This window comes from Sturnira hondurensis, unplaced genomic scaffold, assembly GCF_014824575.4.
Source record: "Sturnira hondurensis isolate 20B ecotype Veracruz unplaced genomic scaffold, ASM1482457v3 Scaffold0001509, whole genome shotgun sequence".
In the NCBI taxonomy this organism is placed as follows: domain Eukaryota; kingdom Metazoa; phylum Chordata; class Mammalia; order Chiroptera; family Phyllostomidae; genus Sturnira; species Sturnira hondurensis.
The window spans coordinates 5,768,000-5,781,975 of NW_028074140.1; the positions used below are offsets into that span (position 1 = coordinate 5,768,000).

General features: G+C 42.6%; 1 protein-coding gene across 1 annotated transcript in view; it reads right to left on the reverse strand.

Moving 5' to 3' along the window:
* Positions 1–254: 254 nt before the first annotated feature.
* Positions 255–13,976, reverse strand: part of SNX24 (sorting nexin 24) — a 138,652-nt gene continuing 124,930 nt past the window's right edge. The window contains exons 4-7 of the mRNA XM_037028867.1: positions 9,371–9,465; positions 7,986–8,018; positions 6,714–6,778; positions 255–1,571 (exon numbers count right to left, since the gene is read on the reverse strand). Coding sequence (XP_036884762.1) covers positions 1,504–1,571; positions 6,714–6,778; positions 7,986–8,018; positions 9,371–9,465 — 261 coding nt within the window. The 3' untranslated portion in view covers positions 255–1,503. The remainder of the gene's footprint in view (positions 1,572–6,713; positions 6,779–7,985; positions 8,019–9,370; positions 9,466–13,976) is intronic.

Consider the following 13,976-nt stretch of genomic DNA (forward strand, 5'->3'; position numbering starts at 1 on the left):
TTAAGTTCGTGCTTGTTTCCAACATGTAGTAACATACCTATCATAATAAATATACCTCCAAAAGTTTACAGCAGGCTTTAAACTTGTATATTTATATCCTAATCAAATAAGATGATTCAGTAATTACCTTTGACTCTAAATATGCTTCTCCCACACAGCTCATTAAAGTCAATAATCATAAATAGTCTAGCTATTAATTAATTAATTTTCAATGAAATGTCTAAATACAGCACATAAATACAGGTTGATATATGCTTATATTCTTGACTACTCAAAAACGAACATAAGATGTACAGTGGAGTCATATCATAAACACATTCAATTTATATTGATTTGAGATACGAGGTCAGCGAAAAGGAACCGGTCAGGAAAGTAACAGTAAACCCCATGACAATACCACCTATTCAACGGAGGGACGCCCTTGAGCAGCCTGAGCTGGGCGCTGCTACCCTGGCGTTCCCACAGTCTCTGTCAGTTCACGCCGTCTCTTAGAGGGTAAGCATCTGGCAGGCGGAAGTGTGATTCTAGCATTTGAAAATAGGTGGTTTTTACACAAAGTAGCGCCTAAACAAACACCAACAACTTCAATAGTTTTTCAACAAAAGACACGGTCATTTCTTCCGACAGTGGAGGCAAAATTGGTCATGGTAGAAGGACAGACTTCCAACATGGTGCATTTCTGAAGGATAATCTCGATACCCCAATATACCTAACGTGCGGACACTAGAAGCTAAGCTCTGGGTAGGACCCAACTCCACTGCAGTGCGCGTTTAAAATGCCACGATTCAATAAGTGCCCTACTATTGCCAGCATCATTTAATTTCTAGCTTCCCACATTTTACCATGTTTGATGTGCATCCACATGTTATATGCATTACTCATGGGATTGTGTAATCACTATATCATGTATAATGCACACCCTTATTTTTCCCTCAAAAACTTGGGCAAAAAAAAACAACTGTGCATTTTACACAGCAAACTACAGTAGTTCCTCCCTCACAGTTAGCGGTGTGTTTCTGTGATACTCCCCTGGACAGTCCAGCACTTCGGAATGTATCTATCACTGGCTGAGAAAAATCTCGTAATGAAAAGATTAGTGTCACAAAATCTGAACACCAAAGCTGCCAGAGTGGATCAGTCTCAGTACAATTCAGGATGAGGTTTTCAATTAGCAAATGCTGCCGGTGAAGCCGAGAGTCACTTTGTTTGGTCGCACTGGGTGCTCCCAGGGACCTTCTCCAGCCACGTTTTCTCAGGTTTTTAAATTGGCAGATACATTCTACTTCTTAAACCTTTGGCCTTAACCTCAGCTCACCCTGGTTCAGTTTCTACTTTTAAAAGCACCATTCTCATGGAAAGGTCCCTGCCCTGAATTAAGCTGGGACTGGATGTTACCACTAGCTAGAGCTGTATGTCATAGAGTTTAGGTCAATTTGGTCGATATCGATTTCCTTGACTATAGCCTTGGAAGTGGTTTCAGCTTCTTCTGGCCACACAGGCTCTCTACCTGGGCTGTAGGTGAGGGTAGAATATCCCATGGAGAACTCCTTCAATAACCACGTTTGGAAAATCTGAAAAACAAAAAGGAAAACTGCTTTTCTCATGTGCATCTGTAAAATATCGCATTCTGCAGAATTTAACGGGGAAAGGCCCACCGTGACTTAGGAAACCTGCCCACCAGGCAGGTGGGGTCCAAACGTGCTACCCGTCATACAGCTTCCGCCTGTAGCCACTTTAGCGTAGCACCGGGTGCTGCAGGAAAGCCTAGCTAGATTTGTAGCTTATTGATTTAAGGGATGTTCTAATGGTTAATGCTGCTAGGCCCCAGCTCTTTATCTGAATGTTTTCTCACAAGGAAGATGGATTACACTGGCAATTCAATTTCTAACAAAAATCTCAATATACTTGAAGGAATTCCAAGATTTCTACTGGGAATACTTCACTGCAGTTTTTCCATTGTGGTTTACAGCAGCTGGTTTAGTCCAAGTTGTCTTGAGTATGCTTGTTCTATTCCGCTCGCTTCCAGAGAGCAGGAAGATGGGGGCCTGTCTTCCGAGCTTCAAAGGGCAAATTTCCGACAGAAGCCATCCGGTCAGATTTGATCGGATTTGTAAAATCAGCTGCATTTTATCGGAGATACAGAGGAAACCCAGAGCCGCACGATGTGTTGGGCCCCATTCCCGTCATCGGGGCAGGTGACACCGGAGTGCAGCACCTGAACAGGGGCATCAGTCCACCACATGGCTCAGGAGTTTACTTTCTAAACTTCCATCTGCACAGAAGCACATCAAGGCTTTGTGCCAAAGCCAACCACTTGGCACAAATGCAGTTAAAAGGAAATTAAGTGGTCCAATACTTTAAGACAAAAGAAATACTACCTTCACTTACTAATCCAGCCTCTATAGAGCACCTACTATGTGAAACCACAAACAAGGGGGTTGAACCTCCCCAGGGAGGGCAGACAGGCTCTGGGAGACAGGATTAGGAAGAGGGAGCTAAGCTGGTGAAAATTCTGTGCAGGAAGGAGCCTGGAGGGCACAAAGACCTAATGGAAGGCTGGGGTAGCAGGAGGAGAAGCTGTGAGGAGGCCCGAGGGCAGGGGTGTGGAGGTGGTGCAATTTAAGAACAGACAGGAATTCTGGTTTTTCCTGAAAAGCAATGAGAAGTTATCCAAGGATGTTAAGCAGAGGGAGACAGAACTGAATTGCATTTTGAAAAGATGACTCTGGCTGCTGTTCAGGGACCCACTGGAGCAAGTTCAAAGTGGTGATGGATTTGACATGGCCAGTGAGGGATTTCTTAACGGCACCTACCTAGCAGGTTGCAGGAAAAACTGATGAGTGAAACAAAGTGCTTGGGCCTGAGCTTGGCGCACAGTAAGTGCCCGCTACCGTTACAACGTACCAAGCACTGGCTAACTACTGGGAACGTAAGTAAGTAACAGACCCCGCCCCTGCCACTGGAGATCACGTACCAGTCAGAGAGACAAGCAGATGAAGAAACAGACAAAACATGTTTTAAAAATATCTCCAATACAGGAGTATGCAGTTACTCTTGGTTGGTGATGCTTGATTTCTTAATGTTTGCCTTTATTCAACATCAAGCAAAATAATAATTTCTAAAACACAGCTTTAGAAGTTTACAGGATTTACACCTGTATATTTAGATCTCAATCAAAAGCAGTGATTTCGCTAAGTGAATTTCAATTCTAAATGTTTTTCTCCTACACAGAAGTGTACTGAAACCAACAGCCATATGAAGCTGTTGACTAACTTCCAATAAAATTCCAGGTAGGACATATTACATCCATTAGCATATGTGCATTTATCCTTTGCCACCCAAAACACGAAAGTGTTAGGTTAGTGAAATTGCATAATAGCATATTTAGCTTGAGAGGATTCAAATAAGTTCAGCAAAAAAGTACAAAAAAGAAAACTAATGTTAAATACATTGGGTAGTTCTGTGGCCCTGGAATAGGTCCATCCGCGGTTTAAGGACAAAGAAGATAATCGAGCAGGGCACAGGGCCAGAGAGTGATGGGGCGGGATGGGGAGGGGGGCCCTGCATGCAGCGGTGCCTCGGCAGGAAGTGGTGCCGCAGCCCACAGCTCCTGGCTGAAGGGCATTTCGGGCAGAGGGGCAGTGCAGGCCAGGCCCTGTATTCAGGGCTGAGCACATGCCATATGCTGGGGATTTGGAGGGTGAACAAAACAGAGAGAGAGAGAGAGAATAAAAAGGAAATGAAGTTTGTGATCACTGCCAGAAAAGAAGCAAACTGGTTGCTTCGATAAAAGTGAATGAAATAGAGGTATTTTATAACAAGGTCCACCACCCACTAGCGATCAACGATGAGATAATCAGAGTTAATTTTTCTCCATCTGTTGTTTCACCCCCTCTCAACTATGAATTTTGGTTTCATTGTATGTATCATTTAATACAATGTCCACTATTGCTCGAAAGTTCAGAAAATGGTCCTTGCCTTGGTTTCCCATCAATGAAAAGGAATGTGCTTTAGGACAGGTTTTCCTGTTATTTTTGTTGGTTTTCATTTATTTGAAAAACATTTTTCATGAACCTGAAAAAAGTGAATGATGCAGAGGGGCCCATGGAGGTTACCTAACAGGAGAGTCAGCGCAGCCTCTCAGAAGTTGCACCTAAGACGAGAGAGCCAACCACGTGTGGGGACCAGGAGGGGAGGGGTCCAGGAAGAAGGAACAGCAAGTGCCCGGAGGTGGAAAGGAGTTAGTACATTTGAAGCTAACCCCTTGAGATGCCCAGGCTGGAGCGGAGTGTGGGAGGAGTCCCAGCAGGAATGTGAGACAGGGCCCGACCATGGAGAGCTTTGTAACCAAGGTTCACAGACCAGGTGGGATGGAAATTTGATATGGTGACTCAGCTATCTACACAAGGTCATCAAGGCCAAAAGCCAGGAGGAGATTATTTAAAAAAAATTATCATGAGATAAGGGTTTATGACAGCCTTCAGGTGAGCTACCAGAGAACGGAAGAACAGTAGCAAAGTGAGAAAACCAAGGGAAGGTGACATTTGAAGGAGGAGAAAGAGCTAATGCGGATAAGAGATCAAGGAACAGGAGGACTGAAAAATGTCCACAGAGTTTAATTACACTGCAGTCGCCTCAACAAGAGTTGTTTTACATTTCCCAGAAAAATCAAAGCAAAGGACAAAGAGCATATGCTACAAGAATAGTATTTGATGATTAGCATTTTGTAAGACAATAATGTTCAACTGTTAGAACTTTAAAGACAGACCCTGCTCTAATTTTGTGAAGGACAACATATCTGTTAAGACATTTCCACATTCATACCCGTATCCTCGGGAATGGTAGCCTTAACATTTTGTTAGGAGGCATGATAGCACCATGTGATGCAAGCACAATTTATCTTTAAATTGAATGCTAAAGATTTACAATGCTTTACTTGTAATACTTTTACAAGTATTACTTTTAGGGATAATACTTTTAGGACAACAGGAATCTGTGTTATGAAATTGGGTTGGACAAAATTCCATGAAAATATATCTTGCTCTACAGAAGCATTTACGAACATATTGCTGGAATGGGGTGGGAAAACAACAGCCCCACTACCAGCGTCCCGTGTGGACCCAATGCTCGCTCCATTCTGAACTCCTGTCCATCAACTCTGTGGTTTCCACTCACTGCCAAACAAGAATCCCTTTCTGTGCAAGTCACTCATCCACACCAACATTCTACAAATTTACTCTGACTCCAGACATTTCCCCGTGATGTCCTTTCCCAGAAAGTTCCTCCTGTTCTTCATCGTCAAGCCAGGTGCATAGCACATGATGTTTAATAAGCAAAATAAATTGCATGTACGGGCCATAAAATGCTTTCCCTCTTCTATAAAATATCCTAGCTATTCTGGTCCACAATTATTCCATTCTACACTTCCATAGGAATTTTGGTCAAATGCATAAAATATCTGAGTATAAATAAACAATACTTGGAAAAAGTACTTGTGAAACTATTTTAAAAGATAATAAGAATACTTTATAAAACATTGCCCATTTAATCTAGACATGGTTACATTAAAAATATTTGTTAAATATAACACTTTGTTAACATAATACCAACTGATATAACATGACTATCTGTTAACATGGGAAGCAAATGCTAAAGACAGACAATTACTCCCATGAGACCATACTCTTACAGACCAAGGGCAGCTCTCCCTTGGCAGGTTGCGAGGAACGCCCCCTCTGTGGGCAGGCTGCACCCTGGTCAGCCTTCTTCAAATGACAGCTAAGTGGGCGATCTGAATCCATGCACCCCTGCTATCCAGAACAGTGCCCTCTCTCTTGCTGGGAATAAGATTTTATCGTCAGAGTGAATAAGATTTTATTGTCAGAGGGTAGGTCTGGTTTCAATAGGTAACTCATCTATTGCTATTTCGTTACTCTCAGAAACAAAGCTGAAAACTCACTCTATGCAAAGAGCACAGAAAGAGAAATTAGGCAACCAGGGCTCCACCCATCAGCATGAGAGACTGGGCAAGGGAGGTGCTTCCCTGAGCCCCGATTCTCTTATTAGCCAATGGTGACAGGACACCTGCCTTGCCTTTTTCACAAGGTTGTTACAGAAATTAAATGCGATACTGTCTGAGAATGAACTCATGGATACGTGCACGACAAAATGCCTGGAAAGGGACTAGTTTAAAGTTCTTGGCACAAAGAAAGAGCTCAGGCTAATATATTGATTACATTTATACTTAAATCATTATATTTAAACATACATGTCTAAAAATATATATCTGACCACTGAAGATGCTGTAATCTAAATAGAAATGGAGACACAACCAATGTACACACACAGCTTTTGGGAAGACGCATTTTTAAAAAAAGGACCAGAGCCTTGGATCCCAACACTAGCATCTGGATGAAAACAACCAGGGACCAAAATAACACCACCAAAAAAAAAAATTAAAGGCAACAAATATCTTTCTTCTTTATTACTCTAATTCAAAATTGCCTGGTAAGAGAGAAAGAAAAATTATGTTTCCACCTAAGGCCTACCCTAATTAAAATTCTGAGTGTCTCTTACACCAAGAGCACCGGCTTATTGGCAGATTATTAAACCCTGGACCAATGACACTCTGTTAGACCTGTATTAAAAACGTGGTTTATGTGGTGCAGGGTCAGATCAGTAAAGAGCTGTTAGCAGATGACAGGTTTGATTACCGCTGGCTGCAGGCAAGACGTATGGATCCCTGAGGAACAGCAGCACGGGCTGGTGGGACAGTTTGCTGGAAAGGTCAAGAACAGGCATGTCAGCATCAGGGGACGGCGGTAAACAGAAAACACTACAAACTAGCTTTGAGGGGATCAAACTGCTGTGCAGGGACGTCTCAAGGTTTGTGCATCGCACAGGGTGTGTGAGTACTAGCACGCAGGGGTGGAGGGGACCAGCACTGTGCTCATGCACGCTCTTCTCCCAGCACTTCTTTGTGGGATCTGAAGCAGACACACAATCTACACAACAAATCATTGCTGCAAAGTGTTTTTTCCACCTTGCAGTATGATTATGGGCAAAAATAGTATTTTTATTATTTGTGTGAAACAAGGAAGGGCTCTGATTCTTTCACTCCTGGATGGAACTGGTTACTTCTGTAACTTCCTATCAAATATTTATCATTTTATTAATATATATTTTATTGATTATACCATTACAGTTGTTCTATTCCCCCCTTCATTCCCCTCCACCCGCACACTCCCTCCCCCACCATTCTCCCCCCCTTAGTTTATGACCACGTGTCTCAAGTTCTTTAGATTCTATATTTCCCCCACTATTCTTGCCTTCCCCCCTATCTATTTTCTACCTACCATCTATGCTATTTTCTGTGCCTTCTTCCCCCTTCTCCTCCTCCCACTCCCCTGTTACTAACCCTCCATATGATCTTCATTTCTATGGTTCCACTCCTGATCTAGCTGTCCTCTTGGTTTGCTTTTGTTTTAGGTGTGGTTGGTAATAACTGTGAGTTTGCTGTCCTTTCACTGTTAATATTTTTCATCTTCTTTTTCTTATATAAGTCCCTTTAGCATTTCATATAATAAGGGCTTGGTGATGATGAACTCCTTGAACTTGACCTTATCTGAGAAGCACTTGATCTGTCCTTCCATTCTAAATGAAAGCTTTGCTGGATAAAGCAATCTTGGCTGTTTCCTTTCGGACTTCCGTATAATTCAATTTTCTGTTCTTTGGCTGTGTCTTTGTTCTCCAAACCTTTGTTGTATTCAAACTTGGTTGTGGGAGAAGGCACAGTGTTTCCACTTATGCCTCCATCTTGGAGGAAGTCAAATATTTATCATCTTAAAATCAATTTCCCAACAAAGGTTTTCAAGAGAATTATGACTTAAAGCACCTATATCCTGGTAACTAAACATTTAACAAAACCACAGTCCTTTCCCCAATTTCTGCAGTTTAACTCCCAAATGACAACTGTTAGTTCTTACCTTGACTCTTCAGATTCTGTCTCATCAAAAGATCTAAAAAAGTGTTTGTAAAAGAAAAAGAAAAGGCCATATAAGTTGAGTCAATGATTATGCCAACAACGGTAAAAATAGACAGTATTCCTAAAGCTCTGACCTGGGGGGCACTTGGAAAAGAATGAAGGGGTCCACACAGAGGCACCGCATTGCTGAAGCCTCTGCATCCTGAGGAATCTATGACTGTAACATCCTTGAATTTCAATTTTCCTAAAGATCACTTTGAAATCCTGTACTTTTACTTCCAAATTCATATACTGCAGAAAAGATTTCACTCATTGCCATTTCCAACATCCCTTCCTAAAAATACACAGCTGCGTATGAATCCCAACCTCCCAGCAAACACCTGCGCGTTCGAACAGGGCACACTAACAAGGCAGATGGTTGGTGAGCAGGGTGCACAGTCCTTGCTCGGGGGTGAGCAGAAAGGACACCTGTTGGTGAGGGAGCTGTGGCCGGTATTCGCAGCCTCTCACTCAGCTCATGGCTGGGCTTAACAGGACTTTGGGTGTGGTTAGCTTGAATGCTCTGTAGTTAGCGTGGGTACTTCAGGTGGGTCTGGACACAGAGAAAAATGGATAAAACCATGTTCCCCATTTGAATACGCAGAAAGTCTGAGGTGATGTATTTCTCTGTAAACGGTTTTAACATGTCAGGACGTTACTGACCACCTTCAGTAATCAGTTCGGCACAAGTAAGGTGCTCAGAGCTGGGCAAATGGCTTATTTCTTCTGAGTTAATTCTTCAGAAGAACATTTCCTAGTGGCTGATGACATCCAGTGCCTGGTCCCGTGGTGGGCAGGGGTCAGGGTCTAGAGCTGGCATTACAAGTTCCGGAGGGAGAGGCAGCAGGACAGTGGGGACCAGAGCTGGAAGGCCTGGGCTCTGCCAGCTACAGTGAGGGAGAGCTCAGGAAAGCTCAACTCTAAAATAAAGGGAATTGGGTAAATTCACCCCTAAGGCCACTCGTAACTTCAAAATTATATGAATATATGTATGCCCAGGGGATACACAGACTTTGTTCAAGTGTGCACAAATAAACATTTTAGTCCCTAAACAGGATATCTACATACACAATTCCCATCATGGAACACTGCTCCAGATAACAGCATGATTTAAAAAGGGAGTTCCTCAAGTTGTAACAAGAATTACTGAGTGTTCGTTGCTGGGCTGTGACGTGGGGATGAGGCTTCAGGAGGAATTCCTCCGACTACAAGCAGGGGGCGGGCAAGCCAAAGACTGGGTGTGGCCAGGCTGTCCCTGCTGGTACCCCCGTGGGGTATTTTTAGGCCAATTGAGTGACTGAAGAGTAACATAAAATATGTGTCCAAAAAGGAAACAACAATTCTTACCCACAACTCTCTGCCTTTGGTAGAGACGGCAAGTGCCGTATGTTTAGGAAATCAAGGAACAGTTTGGGAAGTTCTTCATTTTCTAAAATGACAGCCTGTGAAAGCAGAAAACAGATTTAGAAAGTAAAGTCTGCTAGGCAATCAATCAAATGAATTATTTGAAAAAGTCATAACCATCATCCAAGTTGTTACAGCATCATTCCTCACCATCAATATAAAACGTGGTCCCCATTTTACCCGCCAAGAATTCAGGCTGACACACATTTTACTCAGTGTCAGCAAATGCTCCATTTCACCTTTTCTTTCATGCAAACAGTATTTATGAAGCAGCTACTCTTCGGATGCCGATAAGGGGAACATAGGGTACCAGGCAGACACAGAGCCTGCCTCACAGAGATTCTAATCCAAAGTAAGCATTTGAAAAACCCAGGAACACCAACAATACCGTCACAGTATGTGCATCAAATTGTCTCTACTGGGTGATAAGGTGGTCTGGTGTGTGCGTATCGATAAGAGATCACTACTGTTTAGGAAATACTACACCTGGCTTTTTAACTGGAAGATTCAGTCAAGACCCCTCAGCTGCCACCTGTTTCAGCCTTAGGATCAACTGACATTTATTGCTATTTGGACGGCTCCACTTAAAGGGTCAGTAACAACTTTACCACTAAGTGTAAATCAGTGTATATGCTGAAAAAATCTATAGAGTTGTTCCATTTACAGAGCTCTGCCGAAGCGCTGGCATAATGGCATAACCATGTCCATTCCAAGATATCCAAATCATGCAATTCCAAGGAGAAACTTAATGCAGAACTATAGAATGCATTTTTATATGCATTTCTTTTTTAAGAGTCAGCCAGAGTGTATTTGTCCCTCTCTCCTTCTTTTCTGCAAAGATCATGGAAAAAGCATCAAAGAATGAAATTAACCTCTGAATTAATCTATTTTCAAGAGTCGTTTTCATAATTTACCATGGCTGCTCTCCCCTCCCCCCGACACACCATAAGCACATGTTGTTTAAAGAACAATAAGAATAATGGTGAAATGTCATTCACCAAGCTGAGCAGGATTTGCTCTGCAAGGCGATACACAGAGTATTGGGTTGGCCAAAAAGGTCATTTGGTTCTTTCCGTCTGATGGTTCTAGTAGGGTTTAGCTGCCTTTAACGTCATTCAAAACAATTTTGTTACATTGTATTGTGACAGCTGTTGTATCAGTGGGCATTGAAAACACTCATCAAAACTGGTGAATTTTTGTGCAGCCATGTTAATATTGAAGATGGAAGAAAACAAGTAACATTTTTGGCATATTATGCTTTATTATGTCCAGAAAGGTAAAAACGTAACTGAAACACACACAAAAAAGACTTGTGCAGTGTATGGAGAAGGTGCTGTGACTGAGCAAATGTGCCAAAAGTGGTTTTGCAAAGTTTGGTGCTGGCGACTCCTCACTGCACCATGCTCCACAGTTGGGTAGACCAGCTGAAGTCAAGAGCAATCAAATTGAGACATTAGTTGAGAGCAATCCATGTTATACCACCTGGGAGATAGCTGGCATACCCAAAATACCCAAATCAATAGTTACTGGTGAAAATGAAAAGTGTGTCTTTTATCTTATAGAAAAGACTGTATGAACTTTTTGACCAACCCAATACATAACCCATGACAAAAGTAAGGTGGAATTAGGTATATCTTGTAGATGCATAATTCTATATAATGTATTATTTTTAGCTGTAGTTTATACACTGGGCTGCCCATTTCTTACAGGGTTTTGGAACACTGTTACCCAATTCAGGACACAAAAACCGAGTGAGAGACTAGTCAGGCTGCCAGTCTTAGCGGGATGGCCTCTAGACGGCACTAGTGCGCAACCCCCCTCCTGTTTGGTCCCCGAGAGGGGTCTTCTCCACAGCCAGTCCTGCCTGGGGCTGTCACTCTTCCTTACACGTAGCCCATCGTACCCACTGAAGTTTAAGGAACAAACAAGAAAAACAAAGACAAGTGCTTAGGGGTTATAATTTACTAAATGAACAGCATCTATTATATTAGGCACTGGGATATGGCAGTGAATACAATAGTCCAGTTGAGTGTGGGTTGGTGGAGAAAACTAGTGATAAGTAAACAAAACACATACAGCCTAAACCTGCCTTAGAATGCAGAGATACGGAACTGAAAATGTCTACCACTCTCTAATCCTCCTACCCATCCATCCATCCTTCCATCTATCTAAAATGTTTACTCTTTTCCTGATATCTAAAAAAAAATAAAAAATGAAAAATCTTGGAAAGGAAAAATTCCTCTATCCAGAGGCATACTTTCATCACCATTTCAATTCATTTCCTTCAAATTATTTGACCCTCACGTGAATTTTTACGTACCTGAGGAAATTTGGGGGTGCCCGGAACTCTAGTTTCTAGCAATCATCATATATACATGAAGCTCCTCGGAAATGTGCCTTAACAGTGGCAATGAGTATCTACTTGTTTCTAGATATCAGGTTGCGACAGTAACCTAATACCTATTTGAATAGTAAAGCTTAATGTTGTAACAAATACAGGGCTGTTTACCAAGCAAGAGTTTTAATTATGTGTACAAGTAAGTGGTAGCTTTCAGATTTTAAAAAAAGTGGGGGTGGGGGGGGTAAATGTTCTTATCTCCACCCCCACCTTTTAAAATAAATTAAATCAATAACACGTGTGGGACACTTTTAATGACCCGGACTACTTAATTTCCAGGATCTTTAGACATGTAATCCATCACTGCAGTATGGAAGAAGACATCTCTTGAGTGTTCAGGGGGTTACTCTGGTTTTATTAATGCAAGATTTAGGGAATTTTAACAAGGTGAATTGTTTATTTGCCTTGACAGATTGGCTTACAATGCACTGGCTACATCTCCAGCATGATCATTAATGACAAAAGACAGGAAAAAGCTGTTTACACTGCAACACCAGACAGGGCTTAAATCCGCTCCCCAAACCAAACGTGATATTCCAAATAGATGATGGCATTGTTTCAGGTAAGAATACTGGTTAAAAAAAAAAAAGAAATATGGAAAACTCCAGACTTTTGTGAGCATTTCTTCTGAGTGTTTGATGAAAATGCTCAAATAAAAATTTCCATAAAGCAATGACCAATGCAGATTTCAGGATTTATAGGTATCAAGAAGGCAGCATCGGCGGCTAAGTTAAACATTCAGTTTTGTGGTAGAAGTATTTCCTGGTAAGACTTGCAAAAAAACAATTAATATGTAAACCCAAGCAGAATATAGAATTTACCTAATTTGATACAATACATACAAGCGAATGATTGTCATGAATTAGTAGAGAGATGCAAAAGGCAAGTTAAATTAGTTTGACTGAATGTTTTGGCTTATACACACACGATCTCATTCCACAGCAGCGAATGGAGGCCTATCCTGCCTCCATTTACACCTTCTGTTTCTTCAAAAGCTTTTGCTCAAGAAGAACCATTCCTTCTAGAAGCTGCAGCCTGGGGCCAGCCACCTGCTTGGGACTGTGGTCTGGTCTAAATCGCCCAACTTTACTTCATGGGTAAGCTTTATTTTTTAAAAAAACATTTACATTACGGTTTTGAATATCAAATCATTGTGTTAGCTTGCTTCTCTTTATTGACTAATCATTTTCATTCTCTAGAGAGGCAGGTGGGCAGCTTCAGAGTAAGACCTGGAATCGAACAACTCCCCCACCTTAGAGGGTTACTGGGAGGATTGGATGATGTCTCCACGAGACTCTGGCACACAACGAACGTTCAGTAAACGTAATTCTGTTTCCTTTGAATCTTGTTGTTGTCTCCATTCCCCTCAACCTTACGTTACTGGTTTTGGAAGTTTGGATTATTGTTCATCTAGCAAACGGAGCTTCTTGGCTCTCAGTGACTCATGGATCCCTTTGAAAAGTGGATGAAAGCTAAGAATCTTGCTTGCTGAACAATACATGAACACTCGCAATTGTGCTGACGGGAGCAGCGGCTTCCCGGTCTCCACGAGCCCGGCGGAGGACACCTGCTCTGAGCTGCGATGTGGCAGTAACGCCGCTGGGTGCACTTTTCATTCTGTCTGGAGCCGGCAGCATCCGCAGGCCCCTGCCCCGTGCTGTCTCCCCTAAGGACACGCTGCCTTCCTGTTTCAGTTTTCTCCTCCTTTGCCGATTGGAACCCCACTGTGGTGTGTGCCGCTTTGCTGTTGGAACTCATTAGTGCTTTCAGCTCTGAGCTGTGGGCGAACGTATCTGTCTGCCAGGGAGGCGACCCTGGTGAAGGATTCTTTCTGGTAGACCCAAATCCACTGCTGCGCTGGATGTCGAAAGTATCGTAGTTCATATACGTGGCTTCAGTGCCTGCTCTATGTAACTCTAGACTCAAAACCATCTGTGGGGCTGAGGGTTTCCAAAGTTAGCAAAGCACGAACGAAAACAGGATTTCAACTTCATTTGTGCTGGGTCAGAGCACAGCGGATGAGGCCCCCCTACACTACCCTTGTTCTGAGAGGGGCAGGGATGGGTCCCAGGCCCGGGGCCACTGACCTGTTCAGCTACCAGCTCTGATGGCAGAGTTCTGACACTGCAGGCGGGCTGGGGTGCATGGCTG